An 18,870-nucleotide genomic window follows, 5' to 3' on the forward strand; every position below is an offset into this window, starting at 1 on the left:
TCAATCAATCAAACTTCATTTGTAGCACCTTTCATGCAGGTTAATGTAGTTCAAAGTGCTTCACAGATTATTGACAAGCTGAATGTCAGACAGAACAAGTGTGAACCTTGAAAACAACAAAAAAAAGACAAAATCAGTAACTTGAGACCAATGCACGCGAGACAATAAAATGATAAAAATGTGATAAAATAAAATGAAAAGCTATAATAACAGTAGTACACAATGTAAAGTAAAAACTAGATTAATAAAAAAAACAAAAGATAATAAAAATATACAAATTAAATACAATACAATAAGTGATTAAAAGAATAACAATAAAATATATTAAAAATAATATACAAAAAAGTAAATACAATAAAATAGGTTATTAATAAAAAATAAAATATAATACAATTTTACACCTTAAAGACAATACAATAAGTGAACAAAATAATAAAATAATAACTATTCTTTAAACAAAAGCTTGTAGTCAACCTAGAGTACAAGATGATGTGATATGAAATTATAGTAAACATTTCTGTGACCCAGTGAATTATGGACTAGAGAGAAGATAGTGTACTCTATCAGTGTCCCCTCTCTCCCGAGGCTGCGTCACCATGGCAGCATGGTCGTTGCACCTTATTCCCCCCCGAGCCTCAGGACTACCGTAGTGACCTGGAAACTAAATGTCATTGTCTCACAGAGGGACCTCCCTGTAGACCATAATGTCCAAGGTCCCCAATACACACAAGACGCACACCCCCACATGGACACAACTTTGTGAGTGGCCTCACCTTGAACCTCTGTAACATATCACCATACAGCGCCAGAAGACATGTGTGCACATATGTGTGTAGGCGTGTATAAATATGGATGCACATACACTTAATTCTCACATTAAAACGCGTCACCTACATTAATGCACACACACATTTTGCCCCGTTTCCCCCAGCCAATTAAAGTAAAGGTTATCCTCATTTCAGCCAATTAAAATCAGTGTGATCAGGTGCAGCTTGCAGACTGGTTCATTCATGTGAACTTTGTTTTGATTGATGGGATGAGAGTTAAGTGTGTGTGTGTATTTCATCTGATATTTCTTCTATTTATGAAATATTCATTGATAATTAATTAGTGGAAATGCTCGTGTGTGTTTTGAGACCTGAAGCATCCTAATGATAACGATAGTTCTCATTAATGCTGAACCCTTATGTTAACATTGTTTGATTAATAATATTGTAATATTCACTATTTAATTAAAATGTATGTGATCTGTAACAGGTACTTCATTCTATTACAACATGTAAAAAGGACGTATTATGAAAGTTGAATATGTTCATATGTACTATATGATCATAAAAGTGGTAATGGTCTTTTATGCTATGTGCGTATTGCCATTATTATAATGAAGTCAGTGTTTCCCATATAACTGTACAGACCTGGCGGGCCGCCAGGCCAACGGGAACCCTGAGGCGCCAAAAAAAAAGTTTTTTTAAATGCCAAAAATAACTCCAAATATCCATTGCAGTGTTTCCCCTATATTCATTCTGCAGCGCCACACCAATATGAACTGCAGCGGAGCACCGCCGTGAGTCCATGAACCAGCCGTGTCTTCTATCTTAACTGCTAAACTCAGTTGAACAAATGAAGTGAAGATAACGGCGTAGGTAGTCTACAGGCTCAGTAGTGAACGACACGCTAACGTGCTGATGGATTCAGTGATGCTGTTTTGCCCTCATTGTTTTCCGTGACGTTTGCTTGAAGTGATGAATCACGGTGCGTTTTATGAGGAGTGAGTTCTGCACCGGCCTCCATTTAAAAAAAATAAAATAAAATAGCCTTTTTAATGCAGATTAATTTGGCAGGCAGTTAACACACCAGTCATCATTTTGTTTGAATGAAAACTCAACTCAGGTGTAGGTTAATTGTATTTGCATTTTTTTTTTTCTGCTTAAAATTCCAGTTTGGGTTTCTTTCTCTTTCACTGCAAACATGACCCTTTTTAATGACAAACTGTTTATCCTGCAGGAACTCAGGGTATTTTAACAGAGGAGACAATTTCAGTAAGCATCAATGAGTTGCAAAGACACAAAACACAATCACCATTAACATCTTAATATGAGTTTCATTCATGCCTCTGAAATGTTAATATTCCATTTAAAGGCAGGGTCGGTAATGCTGACAAACTAGCAAGAGTACAATAGATTTTAAAAATGATCCAAACTGAAAAACTCAGCCCAGTGTTGCCAACTCTTCTCCAAAAAAAGCTGTCAGCACTAGCTCAAAGTCCCTAAATCTAGCGAGAAAGTCGCCATGTCGGCAACACTGACAGTGACAGTCATTCGGACTGAATGAAATGATTGGACGGGCTTATTAAAGTCCTGCAACAGCCACAGATACACACTTTTTTTTCCATTTTTGTCAGAACATTTGATTTATTGATTGCTGTCTGGATGTAATGAGAATTTCAACAAATATAACAAAAATGTATTTGAACAAGACGACCAATCTTCGTACTTACCATCCTTCCTGATATTCCCGGTTGTCTCCTGTTTTTCATTGACCTCTCCCGGTTTCCTCCCGGGGTCACAATTGTCCCGCATTTCTCCCTTTTATATTGCTTTTTTTTTTCCTTTTCATTAACTCAACCTGTTTCTGGTGTTGTACAGCGTGCATAAGCCCTACTGTTTCCACCTGGATGGCAATATAGCTACACCAAATGTTTTTTCCTGGCAGAGGAGAGCTGCCCGCGATAGAATGCAACGCCGTTTTAGCTGCGCTCGCCGCACATCACAGCATCACAGCAAAGCCGTGTGTCTGTAAGCACCTTCAGTGAGTGAGAGAAGGAGAGGGATATTGAGAGTACTAAGAGAAAGAAATACTCAAGCAGGGCAAAAATGAATGAATGAATGAAAACTGATGAATATTAGTTTATACCAGAGATTCACACAAGTTCACGTCAGAGGGGCGAATTAATCTGTATTCTTTCCTGAGAATTAATAGTACAATTTAAAAGTAGCCTTGGCCTATTTAACAAAAATGCTGTTGCAGTGTACTTATTATTTTTATATTTTCATTCTTCAATCCTAATGATTTATGTCATTCTTTTTGATTTGCTGTTGATTGAGCTCTAATGTAATATTTTCTGTCAGGCTATTAATCATATCATTGTGTCAAATCACTGCGTGTGTAACTCTGAACCTGATACATTTTGATTATTTTGTTTTCACATTTTGTTATCTAGATAGCAACACATTTTGTGCACATGCATTGTTCCCTCAGTGGACTCTAAACAATGGGTTTTTCAATCCCAGTGTTACTGTTTGCTGAAGGTACTCTGTGGTTTGATGTTTATTTATGGTGTGGCATTTATTGCGGTTTGGGGTAGTTACCGGGACCAAAGGCGCGGCGGCAGCCACAGATTTGCATGGTGTGTTGGACACCGTAGGAGACTTCTAATAAAGACTCTAACTGGAAGAGAAGAATGGACCTTTGCGGAGAACAGAGGGATGGCAATAGGCTGCTGGAAAATAATGTGTGTGTGAGAGTGTGTTTTTGTGTCGGTGTGTATTTTGCGACTGAGAATAAAGCAGGCGTGTGCTCCCAGTTAAGGTTAGTTTGAATATCAAAGAGGAGCACGATGGAGAACACCTGAGGCTAATGGTGGTTGCGGTTATAAACGCAGACGAAACATTTGAAGCCAGTGTCGCTCTTTGTTACTTGTTTGTTCTGTCATTTCCTTGTTTATTGTGTATGTATGTACTGTGTGTGTACATGCGTACGTTCTTGCTTTGTTCCCCGTTGTTGTTATTTGTTAAGATCTCTTTAAAGAAGTTGCTCAGATTGTTCCATAGACACCATGCGGAGCCATTAATGCAGACACAACTCACATTGCCTGCACATATGGAGTCCTGCCCTCCATAACTTCACCATAAGGGGATACCTAACAGTCATAAGAGTCGGCTGTCACAGTATCATAAATAATATTTCCAGCAGTGAAGGCCACGGAGCAGCAACAGCTGCCACTGGAAACTGCATTCTCTATCTGTCAAAGTCATTGACCCAGTATGGCCAGTATGGTCTCCAGGATCTCAGGGAAATTTTTGCCAACAAGGTCACGGAAGGGGAATTTAATGTTTAATTTGTTTAAGCATTTACACATAAAAAAGTAGAAAAAACAAGCCAAAATATAGAAACAAAAAGCAGTATATTTTTGGCATTATTGGGTGAAAATTCCATAATAACCTTTCAGCATATTGCAATTCAAGTGTTCTGAGAGATAACTAGACTTCCGCACTTATTCATCGCTCTGTTTTCAGGCTTTAAAAAAATCTAGCCCGTGACGGGAGACTTTGGCCAATCACAGGTCATTTCAGAGAGAGAGCGTTCCTATTGGCTGTTCCACAAATACAGATGCGTGTGCAGGTCCCTTCGGTGAAAGCCTGATTCAACGGCGGAGTATCCTGCAGGAAAAGGTGCTTTTTCAGCATTGGAAACAACTTGTTACACAGCAAAGCAACCCCAAACAAGGAAGACAGACTTATCAAAAAGAGTCAGACAATATTGGCGAAAAGATAATGTTGCTAATAGTTTAGCCTTCTGCTCACGGCTGCGGCTAGCTTCATGAGCTATGGATGAGGATGCATTTTCAAATTCTGGCATTTTTTTTTTCCTTTTCCAGAAAACTGCCTCCCCTGGGCTACTTGATTTAAACAATGCTGAATGGTTATTATGGAATTTTTAGCCAATAATGCCAAAAATAAACTGCCTCCCACAGCTTTAAAAACTTAAATAGCAATTTAACGGAAACCAAGCTATTTTCTCTCCCTTCTGAAGTTCCACTAACTGAAAATCTGAGACAGCTACACAATATTGACATTAGGGCTGAAAATTAATGATTATTTTCATCATTGATTTACCCATTTGTGCCCAAAGACTATATTAAGTATGATAAGGAAAAATACCACATTTGATGTGATTGGTCAAAAGGTTTGAAATCTGGTACAGACATACTTTGGGCAAGTACATAACAGTATAACTTTTAAATTTAGATAAAATGATAAAAAAATATAAAAAATCACACTTTTATTAATAGTCAAAGTCAGGACTTTTGAAAAAAAAGGAAAAATGCTAACATTGTGTTAATTATATGTTTTCCATATGATATTTTTATATGTGTTAAAATCTTTGAAATTCAACTTGTTATGAGTTCATAGATATCAAATCCTTGATTTTGCTCATTGTAGTTTCTGAGATACAGTCATTTTACTATATCTAGTCTTCGGGAACATGGGACCACTGTTTTTTTTCCTAAATATTAAGTATAATTGAGTCTATTGCGAAAACAGTAGTCCCAAATACTAGATATAGTATGACAAAAAAACTCACTTTTCAGCCAAATGGTTTGACTGATTTAGAAAATTTCTTAACATTTGTGCTTAGGCAAGCCCAAAGAACATTTCCACCAAAATTAAAAAAAATTCAGTTGCGGGCACAAATGGGTTTATCATTTTTCAATAAACTGTTTAGTCTATGAAACATCAAAACAATTGTGAAAAATTGCCCATCTCAACTTCCCAGAGCTTGAGGTGACCTGTGCTAATGTCTTGTTTTGTTCAACCATACCAACTCCAAAACCCAAAGATATTCTCTTTACAATGACAATAAATGACAATTTTTGACATTCTGCTTGAAAAATGACTGAAAAAATCAATCAATTATCAAAATTATTGTAAGTATTATTTTCTATCGATCGACTAATCGATTAATTGACTAATCAATCATTCAATTCAATCCCTTAAGATTTCAGGATTTCTACATTACTGGATTTGTACACTGTACTCTGGTGTGTAAAATCTCGAGGCTAAATGACGATCCAATTCTTCTGCTTCTTATCATTATTATTATAATTAGTGAGCACATTGTGAAAAAGCACAATATTCACAAAACACCTCATTTGTCACCAACATCAACATCCCTTAATTGCAAGGTGATGTTGCTCTACCTCAAAGTTGTACTCTATGTAAAAGTCTCCCATACTTCACTCTGCTTATGCTCTTCATTCGGAATTATATAACTATGATTTGCTTTGATTTGAATCCATAAAAGCCTTTTCACGCTCCCCAGTGCTAAAACTGCAACACTATCTTAAAAAGTGCACTACATTCTCCCAGCGGTGTTTCGAACTATTCCTTAGCGAAGCTTTGGGCCGTGCTGTTTTTTTTTGTCGCCGTCATGTCGTTGAGCTTTAATTGACTCAACAAGGATTTAGCAGTCCTCTAATGACACCACTTTGAGGACAAAGTCACGCTCATTAGTTCCCAATGATGCTCGATTCACATTGAAATTTGCCAGATGTGCTTACAGTTTAGGGATACATGTTTGAAGATCCTTCCTCTCTAACTGTTTGCAATCTTCAATACGGTTTCTCCTTATGTCTGTCTTTTTTGTTACATCTCAAACATGTCTCCTTTAATGCTACTCTCTAATGAGGCTGATTAGGAAGTAGATTTAATTGAATGTCAGTTCCTTCTCAAAGACCAGAAGGAAAAAAAGGGCGACAGTAAGAAGAAAGAATCGATGGAAATATGTGGCCAAAAAGAGAAGCCAACAAAAAGTGAGATGAAAATACAGTATAAAGGTCGGAAGGACAAAAAAAAAAAGGAAGGGGGTGGAAGGGCGTGTCCGTCCAACCAGTGGGACAGCGCTGGTTGCTGGGGCGATGGGCGATGTGAGCTGGTGATTAACGGACCTCGTGCGAGGCGGGCCGTTAAACGGTGTGGGATTAGAGGACACGCAGCGACCGGTGGCCCGCCGTTAACTGGGAGCGCTGATGCCGCCCCGCTCGGCACGACCTCCGTGGCTTAGCCGGGCTTTCATCTGGCTGAGGGCTGCGGCGAGAGGAGGGGGGTGATGGGAGGTGGGGGAGAGGCAGACGGGAGCGGAGATGGGTACATAATTGTGAAGATATCAACTGATAGTTTCTGTGTTTGCAGTGGCACCTACCAACCATTTTCGCTGATGGCCGCGTGTGATTGGTCCGAACAGCCAACACGACAATAATGAGTTTTCATGCTGATGCTTCCATGGCTACACACACACACACACACACACTCACACTCACACACACACACACACATACAGATGCAAACCTACCTTTTTTTGCTTTTTCCACAGAGGGAAATAAATTACCTTTATCCTGTGTGTGCATGTGTGTGCGTGTCTCTGTTTTGTCCGCTTTTGTGCTTCTGAGATTCAGATTCAGTCTTTCATTTGAGACCCCCATGCTCTCACAGACAGGTGTCTGCCGCTGCGCAGTGCAGGTGGGGTTTGCGAGCGTGTACGTGTGTGTGTCGTGTGTGTGTTTGAAGCTCACATATTAGAGTTTGTGTGTGTGGCATCCACGAGTCATTTATGTGTATGAGTGTTTCTGCACGGGCCGACTGCTGTTCTGTGGTTTATTAGGATGCTGGATATGAGCTTTGGGGTTGTGCAGGCTGCTGGGCACCGCTGAGTCGTGGTGTGTGTGTGTGTGTGTGCATTTGATCTGCATTTGCGTAAAGACTGTAAACAATGCTTTCCAGTGTCTGTTTTGTGTTTCGATTTAAGGTGAATGTAAATTAAGTAGAAAATCTGCCCCTGCTTTTGTCCCTATTGTTGTTCATCACATCAGATCCATTTAGAGAAAAGTGGAGGTTTATGTGTGTTTAACTGAGAGAACAGAAGGTCAGAAACACGGGGAGAATTTTCTGTTTGCTGTTTATTTAAATTATTGCACTTTGGCTTTAAAGTTTAAATTCTGTTTCTTTTGCAATGTTGATTTCAACAGGATTTTTAATTCCAACCACATAAACCCCATATATAGAGTATAAAATGCAGTCTTTTTTTATGATTTCAAAATAAAACTGTCTATCATGCTCTATGTTTTGTGCGTCAGCCTGTAGACTGGTGAAAATAGAGAAACGGTTTAATTTTTCAGTGTCTTTTATTTAATGCAGAAGTAACATTTCAGTGCCGTCTATTTCCATAAGTCCAACTGCTATGACTCAAAAATAAACTCATGATTGGTTAACCCGTTTACACTCCGACGGCCAACCGGCCACTATTGTGTCTTTCAGAGGTTGTTGCGGGCTTAGTTTTAGAGTAAAGTTTAGCTAGAGTGAAGATAATCATGGTATCATATGAAACTAAAAAACCTAAAGAATCCATTGGTACCAACCATGTCATACTAGCTTGTCGGGAAGGAGGTTAAATAACGCTACGAAGTTACGCTAAATTTTGGTGAGGAAAAACCGGCATGGCAATATTCAAAGGGATCCCTTGACATCTGACCTCAATAAATGTGAATAAAAATGGGTTCTATGGATACCCACGAGTCTCCACTTTACAGACATGACCACTTTATGATAATAACATGCAGTTTTTTGAATGCAGTATAAATGTGTTATTTTCCACCTATTCTAAAATGGTGTATTTTAATATTTCTTCATACTGGGGTCCCTAAACAGTCTTGGAATTACATAGATTGGGTATGACTGTAAAGCTGAGACTCTTGTGGATCCAATGAGCCCAATTGTATTCATGTGTGATGATGTTAGTCTGTAAAAACTGACCTGTGGTGACCTCTAGGATAATCACAACCTCATGAAACTTTACAACCACAAACTAGAGACCTAGGGCATTCAGAGGATGTTTGGCTTTCCTAGCTATATTGACAATAAGAGGGTTTCTGATCAATTTTCCAGAACAGAAGTGCTCGCCATCCAATCGCTGAAAAATGTGATACTTGCAGAAATTTCCAATTGTCAAAAGTGAAACCAAATCACAGCATGGCTTTTTCTATGGTGTTCCTCAAGGTCTTGGTTTCTTAATGTGGTATTTTGGAGGGATTATTGATCATTTTTATCGATTCTCGAATGGCAAATTGTTTTAAAATTTAGCACCAAATCTGTGTAACAAATGGTATTAACCCCAAAATTGCTGCAACAATTTATGAGACATAATAGAGCATGGAAATGGCCATCACAGACTTGTATCATCATGTTCTACGCTCTTATACACTTTCACAAATTATTTGAATTGATTCTCTTATCGTAAATTAATCTTCAGGTTCCCAGCTTTCAGATGATGTACACCACTTCTATGTGGCATCTACTGTGACTGTCCCCCACCCCTACCCCTTTTAAAAAAGAGGGCAGAATGGTAATTGGCTGCTGCTTTAGACGCTATAGAAATGATTATTTTGTTAATTTTACAGCAATAATTAATCTCTGTCTCTCTCTTTCTGCAGGCATTTATTCGTCCATTCAGGGAGCACCACATCGATCCGACCGCCATCACTCGCCACGACTCCATTGAAACCAATGGCGACAACTGTATGATCCCCATCCTCCCACTGGCTCACATGGCCTACAAGTTCCTCACATACACACCAGGTACTTTAGCATACGCACACAGAACTTAAATCCCTCTACTGACGATGTAGCACGGAGCCAGTTGAGCACATGCATGTAATTTTTTTGTATCCTGTTTTGTCATTCCCATTGTTATCACCTGTGAGTGAGAAGCTTGGGGCCGTAACACCTGCAGGGGTTCGATCTATCCCCGAAGATTTCACCCCTTCTGCAAGAAAGCAGTGGGAATTGCGAGTGCAGCAACATGGAAGAGATCTCCCACCGGCTTCCCACTCACACACACTGCTAACGTGCTTGCAGTCACACTGCATAAAGCTGTAATAATAATATTCATAATGAACTTTATTTATATAGCGCTTTTCTTAACAATGTTACAAAGTGTTTCACAGCAACAAAAATTCAATAAAACAATAATAATAAAATACAATACAATGACCCTTTTTCCGTCGACGCCGTGATTATGTCACGTGTCAGCTGGAGGCAAAACAAAGGAAAGACTGGAGGCGAACATTAGCAGTGGGCTAAAGTTATACATCGAAAATGTTATCTTGCTTTTATGTTGGGTGCCAGAATTGATATTGCATACATTTGAGATGACAAACTGTGATTCGAAAGCTCTAGCGTGCTACAATATCGGTGAAATGTTTCGTAGATGGAGAGTAAATGTTGTTAATAGTAAGCCTTCTGCTAACCGCAGGCGTGAGCCGTTGGCTGCAGTTAGCAGAAGGCTAAACTATTAGCAACCCCTTCTCTCCATCTCTATAAACGCTTTGTCGATATTGTACGACTCTCTTTTGGACTGACTTTACTGAAAGATAGTTAACTATAGGCATCTAAATATTTATACGCCCTCAATTTATCTTGACAGCGCTGCTGTTGGCCACCGGCCCGCTTAGCTAGCTTGCTCATTCCGCCATGCTGTCATGCAACACAGAAAATGAGCCGAACAAAGATGTCACTCATCTGGCGATAGCACTGTGCTTTCCTACGCTGTGACAAGAGTGTGTGGATGAAGCATTAAGTTGTTCAATTTTAGTCAATTAACGACTGGCTAGTTAGCTAGCTACCTTGCTAATTCCACCATTGCTACAGAAAATGAGCCCAACAGCGGACAGCGCTAGGTCACGTTCCCTCTGACTCGTTCCTTGCAGCTAGGAGACTACTTCGCCGGGAGGAGAGCAGGCGTTAGCTAGCTAGCTTGTCTGGGGACTGACAAGCTAGCCGTCTACTCCTCCCGAAGTAGTCTGCTTAGAGGTCGGCTAATCTGGGCCCATTGGTTAGTGTTAACTTTCAAGCCAACAAAACGTGCGAGACAGCGTTAACTAACGTGTTCAGGGGTCCATAGATAAATAAATTGCAATTAAATATAATTCACACAGAGATTAAGGGCGTTTTCACATTAGGTACGATTGATCTGTACCGTGCCCGAGTACGATAGCCCCCCCTCTCCACTCCTCCGCCGCTCAGCTTTCACATTAGTAAAGTCGTTCCGTACCCGAGTACGGTCGCGTCATCATCCATGTGTATTTGTTTATGTCGAGATCAGCTGTTCTAGCGGCGGAGCATCGTAAAACACTTCATTCAAGCTCGACAGAAACAAAATAAAACTCACCAACACCGTCGTCGTTAGTCTCTCCAGCAATCACCAGCTCTGGTTTGGTCATAAACTCCTATTTCACAGAGTTTGATGTGAAAATATGTCGACTCTACACTCCGTTTCCCCCCACTTTACCTCTCTCTGCCCGCTGAGCATCTCTCGTTCTTCGGAGGCAGACCATTAAATAAATAAGCTAAATAAAATAGCAAACATCGCCCGACCCCATCGCCTACTATTATCTATATTTTAATGAACCTCTTGCCTGCTTTTTTGCTTTATCACCCAAGGCTGTGCAGCTCAGAGGATGAGATCGGCGCATGCTATGCGCATATAGCCTACAGATGATCGGAGGAGATCGGCGGCGTTGAAAAAAGCCGGCCCTTTCACAACTACTCGCTGACTGCTAACGTTACTCACGTTTAATAGCAGTCCACTTCCGTGTTTTGGTATGGATGGCTTTCACACCTAATGCGAACCGTACCCGAGTACACATGAACCGTACTCCAGACCACCTTTTCAAGTGGACTCGAGTACGGTACGGAGCGTTCACAATAATCAATCAAACTGGACTTTGGGGACAAGTGTACTCGGATCCGGGCCCGGGTCCCTGATGTGAAAGCACCCTGAAGCTTTTTAAAAAAAGAATGTTTGGGAAGAGATTTAAAAGTAGTGATAGAGACCTAATCTCAGTAGGTAAGTCGTTCCAATGTGTGTGTAATGTGAATGTAAGGACTTTAGAAGGTCGGCTCTACAGGGTCTAGCAAAGTGTAGCAGTGACTTAGTGTTGCAGGACACCAAAGGCAGCACAGACTCCGGCTGAAGTGTGTCCACTGGTCTTGGAAAAGCATGGGGTTAGTTTTGCAGGTAATCATGTGCACTGACCTTACAAGTGCAGGGCAGGAAGGGAGGAATGGGAGGAGGAAGATCAGCAGGAAAGACGGAGCAACCTGTTATTGAGGAGGGGACATCTCCACCTGTCATGTCTGCACTTCAACTCGAGCCGAAAGGTCACTGATGGGTGGAGAGGAGAGGAGTTATCATCAGTTAGCTGTGGTTTTGTGGGGTTGAGCTGCTCACAAGCATCATTGATACACTTTGCTGTCATGAATAAACCAGTCAGCTGGCTATCAAACTATAAAGCAAGAAATCTTTGTGTGTATGTCCTTCTGGCCTGTAACTTTTGAACCGTAAGTCTGAGAATCAAAATTCTAGGTCTAGATTGATTTTCCACCATTTACAATTTTGTCCAAATCAGATTTTTTTGCAAGTACTCCTACAAATTTTGAGCAACAGAACACTAGCTGGAAAAAGCTTACTTTTTTTTTTTTTTTTTTATGTTTCATACAGTTTTGCTATAACTGGCCCTCAAAGTTACCTCAAATGCTTTGGACAGGGCTTATATTACAAAAAATGTCATATCTCCTGAACGCTTTGTGCTATTGCGACCACATTTGGTAGACATGTGTAGATATGATGTCTGAGTAACCATGGCAATTTGTGCCATTTGGCCAATAAGTGTCGCTGTAGCAGCATCATCTAACTGTAAGGGAAGTATTCTTTGGCTATCTGTGTATATATATATGACTGCCATCGGACGGTTTCGGATGGGCATGCGCTCTGAATGGGCACTGCACAAGTTCAATAAAAGACAGAATAATCTTCCAACAAAAAGGAATTTAAAGGTGCAAATAGGCCACAATTTTACTTCTTCAACCAAATGATACCACGTTACGGTGGAATGCAATGATGAAATTTCAAATGGCAATATTCACAATAAAATGAAAATGTTACAGTATGATCTTTTCGATCTTTTATCTCTGTACATGTTTAAATTTCAATAATTACTAAAACAAGATGAGCATTTATCTTTTATAATTTACAGATAATGGATGGACGGATGTTTTGTGTCTTCAGTGTTGCTCACCTGAAAAAGCTGGATGTTCCATCAAGTAAGGGATAAAGAAAATATAGAAATAAATAAGTTTGGGGAAATAAATAATGAGTGAAATGCAAAGGGAAAATCATCCCTAAATAAATAAAATGAATAAATGCAAAAATAAATAATTAAATTTAAAAATATTTAAAATAAATACATAAATAAGTAAAAGGGAAAATTAAACAGAGGAGTAAATAAATAAGGTAATTAAAACAAAGATAAATAAATAGAAAAATCAAATTAAAACAGAAATATCAATTTATGTCACATCTATCAATTAATTAATGGCTACTTTTATTTTTAAGATTATTTCTGCTACATTTAATGATATTTATTTATTTATTTATTTATTTATATATTGAGTCATTTATTTATTTAATTTAGATTTTGGCAGGTTCCGTCCTCCATAGTGAACAAGTCGTGTAGGAGAGTAAAAAATGGCAAAGGAAACTTCAGGGTATAATATAGGTAGAGTTGTTTTGTTAGTATAGTTATATAAATAATGTATCAAAGTTCTCCATGTCAACACATTCAATGCCAAGAAGGAAGATGATAAAAATAATACAGACTGAGAATTCTGATAGAAATGGAAAGAATGTAAGGGATTTTTATGCATCAAGAAAAGAGGAGCAAAGAGGCAACTTGCAAAGGTCGGCTTCTTGTCCACAGCGGGGACAAGCGACGGTGGTGGGGGGGTTGGGTGGTGTGAGGTGAGGGAGAGAAGATTAGAGGGGAGAGAGCAGTAGTGAGGTAAACTTGTAGGTGACATCCACACCTGTCATGTCACACACCGCAGGGAGTCAAGAGGTCACGAGACAGAGACGGGGAGAGATGCAGTGACATCTACACCTGTCATGTCCGCACCTTAAGAGGTCACCGCTAAGAGTTTGAGACAGAGGGTGAGAGTGCGTGGAGGAGAGAGGGAGCGAGAGAGCGCGGGGGGTGCCAGAGGGTCATGTAGCGGCAAGATGACATCTAAACCTGTCATGTCAAGCTCCTCGCAGTGTCAAGCGGTCACCAGACAAAGACGGAGACAGAGGTAGATGGGGAAAGCTGAAAGCCGCGAGGTGACATCTCCAGCTGTCATGTCTGCACTTGAACTGGGGTCAAGAGATCGCTGTTTTAACCAAAGAGAGGGAACGAGGGATGGAGGTAGACTGAGAGAGGACAGCTGTAAGTCATAGCGACAGAAAGACTCAAGTGAATAACACAAGTTAGCCATGTGACGGACGAGCTGCAGACTCCAAATTCTGTTCAAATGACAACAACAGTAGCAGCGTTTCAGACCGTTTTCATGCGTAATATTATTTTAGGAATTGTCGCACTCAGCTGCTCCTATGCTTGAGTCCTGACATGTTTGTCACCTGTCAGTTCACATCAACACTGACACTATGAGCATTAACCACTTCCCTGAAACCAGTCTCTTCTTCATGTACTCTTTCTATATTTTTACTTGAGCTGTCAAAGTTAACATGATAACTTCAGGATAATAAATAAATCTATCAGTATCGGGTATCGGGTCCGATACTCTGCGCATGTACTCGGCTCGTACTCGCAAAAAACGGCTCCGATACAACGGCACCGATACCACTTTACGGCAGCGTGACGTTACCCTCTCGTCACCATCTTTCGGGTCCTATCGCACTATCCATAACGCTCCAAATTTTGGCAAGGAAAAACTGTCAAGGGGTCCCTTGACCTCTGACCTTAAGATAAGATGTGAATGAAAATGGGTTCTATGGGTACCCACTTGTCTCCCTTTTACAGACACTGACAGCTGTTGATGCCTGTTGGGCTTGAGTTTGCCATGTTATGATTTGAGCATATTTCTTATGCTGAATGCAGTACCTGTGAGGGTTTCTGGACAATATTTGTCATTGTTTTGTGTTGTTAATTGATTCCCAATAATAAATATATACATACATTTGCATAAAGCAGCATATTTGACCACTCCCATGTTGATAAGAGTATTAAATACTTGACAAATCTCCCTTTGAGGTACATTTTGAACAGAAAAAAACGTGCGATTAATTTGCGATTAATCGCGATTAATTGTGATTAAACATTTTGATCGATTGACAGCCCTAGTTTTTTTACGCTTAATTCTGCTTTTAGGAAGCCTAATTAAATACTTATGCCCAGCTGACAAAGATGCATTTTGTTCACCCTTTTGCAATGTTTGATAAGAAAAAAAGATTTGCTTGACAGGTGTCAATATATGGCTGTGGATAAGAAGTATAAGTATACTGATGTGTAAATGTGTAAGCAGCATTACACTGTTGTAGTTGGTGGAGGTGAGTTCATTTAAACTACTTTATATCCGGTTGGGTAGTTTAATCTACAACAATGTGTCATTTTATAAAATCATCTTATCTTTTGTTTTGTACAATCTTAATCTGTAAAGGAACTAGTAACTACAGGTGTAAAATAAATGTAGTGGAGTGAAATGTACAATATTTCCCACTGAAATGTAGTGTTGTAGAAGAAGTATAAAGTAGCTTGAAATTGAAATACTACATTCAGGGAATACGTCCACTTTGACTCAAGGATGAATTGATTAGATTTTGGTGGTCAGGGGTCAAGGTCACTGTGACCTCACGTCCGTCCCATTCTTGTAAAGGCGATATCTCAGGAATGCCTAAAGGTAATTTCTTCAAACTTGGAAGAAACGTCCACTTGGGCTCAAGGATGAACTGAATAGGTTTTGAAGGTCAAAGGTCAAGGTCACTGTGAACTCACAAAACATATTTTTGCATGTCATAATTCAAGAATTCACATCCCAATAATGAACATTTCACGCAAATGTCTAATAGGATAAAACCATGAAAGTGATGACATTTTGGACAGACATGGATGTAAACTGCAACTTTCATTTCTTCTTTTTTTCCCTCAGAATCTCATTCCTCTTCCCCCCTGTAGAACAGCAGATTTTTAAAAGTGACCTCACTCCAGACCCCAATCAACATTACACTGAACTGAAGATTTTCCAACAATCCCTCCTCTTTGCCCCATGAAATGAAACTACCTTTGCAGCTTTGAAATGCCTTTTATTATGTAAAGTCCTGTCACTGTTTCCTTTTTCAAAATAAAATTCAACACATTAAACAAAAAAGATGCACTTCCAAATGCTATTCAAGTGTGACTTTCTCCCTATTCCCCAGCCTCCATCTGAACTCTAACTACAACTCCACCTTCATCTGAATATCACATAAAAACACAGCACACATTCTGTCCAGTCCCTGCAGGGCACCTCTGTAGGAACGATGTGTAGTTCTTTTAGAGTATGAGAGCGAGATTGCAGCAAGTTGTTTAAATATTAAAAGGTGAGGAGGGGTGATGATTCATAGTTCCATTTGAACATCAGTGGGACTTTTACTTGCTTAATAAAGAACAGACAGAGTTCAGAGACTGATTTCCTTTTATGGTGGCACTGAGGCGAGGAAGGCTGAAGTGTCTCACCCCTGACTAACGGCCTTAAATTTCCCTCTTGATACCTGCGGTGCTGAGGTGATAAAAAACAGTCAAACGCATTGATGTCAGATGACTGATCTCCACTTGGCTTCTCTGATTTTTGGAAGATATCTTGACAGACTGCTTTCCGTCTTTCTGATTGTATGTTGTGTTACATTTCAGGCTATTTTACCCTCTCGTCCTCATCATCCTACTTATCTGTCTTTGTCCTCTCCTCTGCCATTCTTCCCCATCTCTCTCCGTCTCCTCTTCTCCCTCCCTGTTCCTCATCCTCCCCCTCGGTCTCTTCATCTCTCCGAGGCTCCTGCCGGCATCCTCTCTGTGGGAGTACTACGCCTTCATGCTGGCCTCCTTCATTACACTAAACAGTTTGATCAATTATTCTATTAACTTTACTCTCTTTCTTTCTTTCTTTCTTTCTTTCTTTCTTTCTTTCTTTCTTTCTTTCTTTCTTTCTTTCTCTGTGTATAAATGCCTGTCTGTCTCCTGTCACCTTTCAGAGGCCTTGGCGGCGTCCTATCCCTGGGACTGCTACGTCTTCGCCCTGGCGGTTTTCGTTACGCTGACCAATCAGATTCATAAGTGGAGCCACTCCTACTTCGGCCTCCCGCGCTGGGTCACGCTGCTCCAGGACTGCCATATGGTGTTGCCACGGAAACATCACCGCATCCACCATGTCTCGCCGCACGAGACATACTACTGCATTACTACAGGTAAGAACTGTGTTATTATGACTAGTGGGGGGGAAGGAAAAACATCAATTAACCTATGTATCAGGATTTTTTTTTACAATTTTGAAATTGATTTTTTTTAATGCCAGAATCGATATCTTTGCTTCATTTGAGTCGAGGCGGAGGTAGAGGGAAGATACCGCTTTTAATGTTTCAGTCTGAGTAACGTAGTCTTCTTTAATTTTTGCCTCCAGCATTGAGGCACTGAAGCATAGACTGTGTTTAATGGGACTTTTGCTTACTGTCAGATGTTTATCAGTGTGTATGTTGTGGGTGGCCATTTTGAGATCGCCATAATTGAAGCTGATGACTCCAGAATAATTTCACTTACAATTCTCTGCAGATTGGGACAAAATGGCGGCTGTGTCTGTCTGTCTGTCGGCTTCGTATAAATAACTAAAAGAAAATGTTCTGTTTTGCGTGCGCGCGTGTCTTCAGAGACACGAGGCCTCCGTAATAGATCCACATTCAGTATTCTGTGTGCATCTGGGTGAGAGGGAGAGAAAAAGAGGGAGGATACACAAGGGGGATTGAGCTTGTACGTCACCCTGCGCCCCAGCGGACGACAGATGTGTGTGTGTGAGCGAGTCGATGGGGGTGGGTGTCACAGGGAAAGTGTGCGCACACATCTGCATACTAGAGCATCTGTGTGTGTACTAGTCTTTTTGACCTCCTCTTCGGTTTCCAACCTGTGTGTGTGTGTGTGTGTGTGTGGTGGGAGGTGGGTTGATGGCGGTCTGGGACCCACGGGGGACGGCGGCGGCCCCCCACTCCCCCAGCCTGGTTGCCTGGGCCGGGCTTGGATTCCACCGGGGCTCGCCTAGCTGCCTTTGTGTTCGCCACCGGCTGACAATCCCCATGTATATTTAATGCTAACCTGCTGTCTGTTCTAACAAATAGGACTTCACAGGCAGAGGGGGGATGGAGGACAGGGGAGGGAGGGGGAGAGAGCGGGAGGGCGAGGAGAGGGTGGTGTAGGAAGCGGGGATTTGGAGGGAATAAAAGGGAGGAGTATGTGGCAAAAGAAGGAGAAAAAGAAGAAGAAGAAGAAGAAGAAGAGATGGAGGGAAAGAAAGAGTGAAATCAAACAAAACCTGGCTGCTTTACTGTCTTCCAGCAGAGAGAGGGGTCACTGTAGGGACACACACACACACACACACATACACACACACACACACACACACATTCACACACACATAGACATATCCCCGCAGCTATAGCATGCGCCCCTATGCAAACACATCATGGGTGGTGGTGTGTGAGCATCAGACAAGGGTAGCCTAAGTACACACAGCTCATGTGGATGTCTCTATTTGCTTCTTGCCAGTGTGTGTGTGTGTGTGTGTGTGCGCGCGCTTGTGCATCTGACATCTTTTTTATTTCTGCATTTGTGTGCTTGAGTTAATGTGGGTTTACAAAAGTAACACTGCAAGTGCTTTACTCTGCATACAAACGTAAGGATTGTGTCTGTGTGTGTAATAATAGTAAAAAGGCCTTTTATCTTAAATGTCGAGGGACTGCCTCTAAAGCAGCGACGCTTGTTCGTGTTTGTCGAGTCTGTGTGTGTGTGTGTGTGTGTGTGTGTGTGTGTGTGTGTGTCGGAGCAGTATGTATGTACAGAGACGGTTGTACAGTCATGCATGCATGCATGTGTACATGTAAATATACTTTGGCCTGCAGCCATGCATACATTAACATTAATGTATTTACATTACAGTAGATTCCAGCTATGAAAGCTCTGTAAAC

General features: G+C 40.7%; 1 protein-coding gene across 2 annotated transcripts in view; it reads left to right on the plus strand.

Annotated features, from left to right (window-relative positions):
- LOC141765737 (plasmanylethanolamine desaturase 1) overlaps positions 1-18,870 on the plus strand; it is a 53,816-nt gene that overhangs the window by 29,360 nt on the left and 5,586 nt on the right. For both annotated transcript variants that reach the window (XM_074631956.1, XM_074631955.1), the window contains 2 exons: positions 9,266-9,410; positions 16,894-17,106. In XM_074631956.1, the coding sequence (XP_074488057.1) occupies positions 9,266-9,410; positions 16,894-17,106 (358 nt within the window). The remainder of the gene's footprint in view (positions 1-9,265; positions 9,411-16,893; positions 17,107-18,870) is intronic.

Source organism: Sebastes fasciatus, chromosome 4 (genome assembly GCF_043250625.1).
Source record: "Sebastes fasciatus isolate fSebFas1 chromosome 4, fSebFas1.pri, whole genome shotgun sequence".
Classification (NCBI taxonomy): Eukaryota; Metazoa; Chordata; class Actinopteri; order Perciformes; family Sebastidae; genus Sebastes; species Sebastes fasciatus.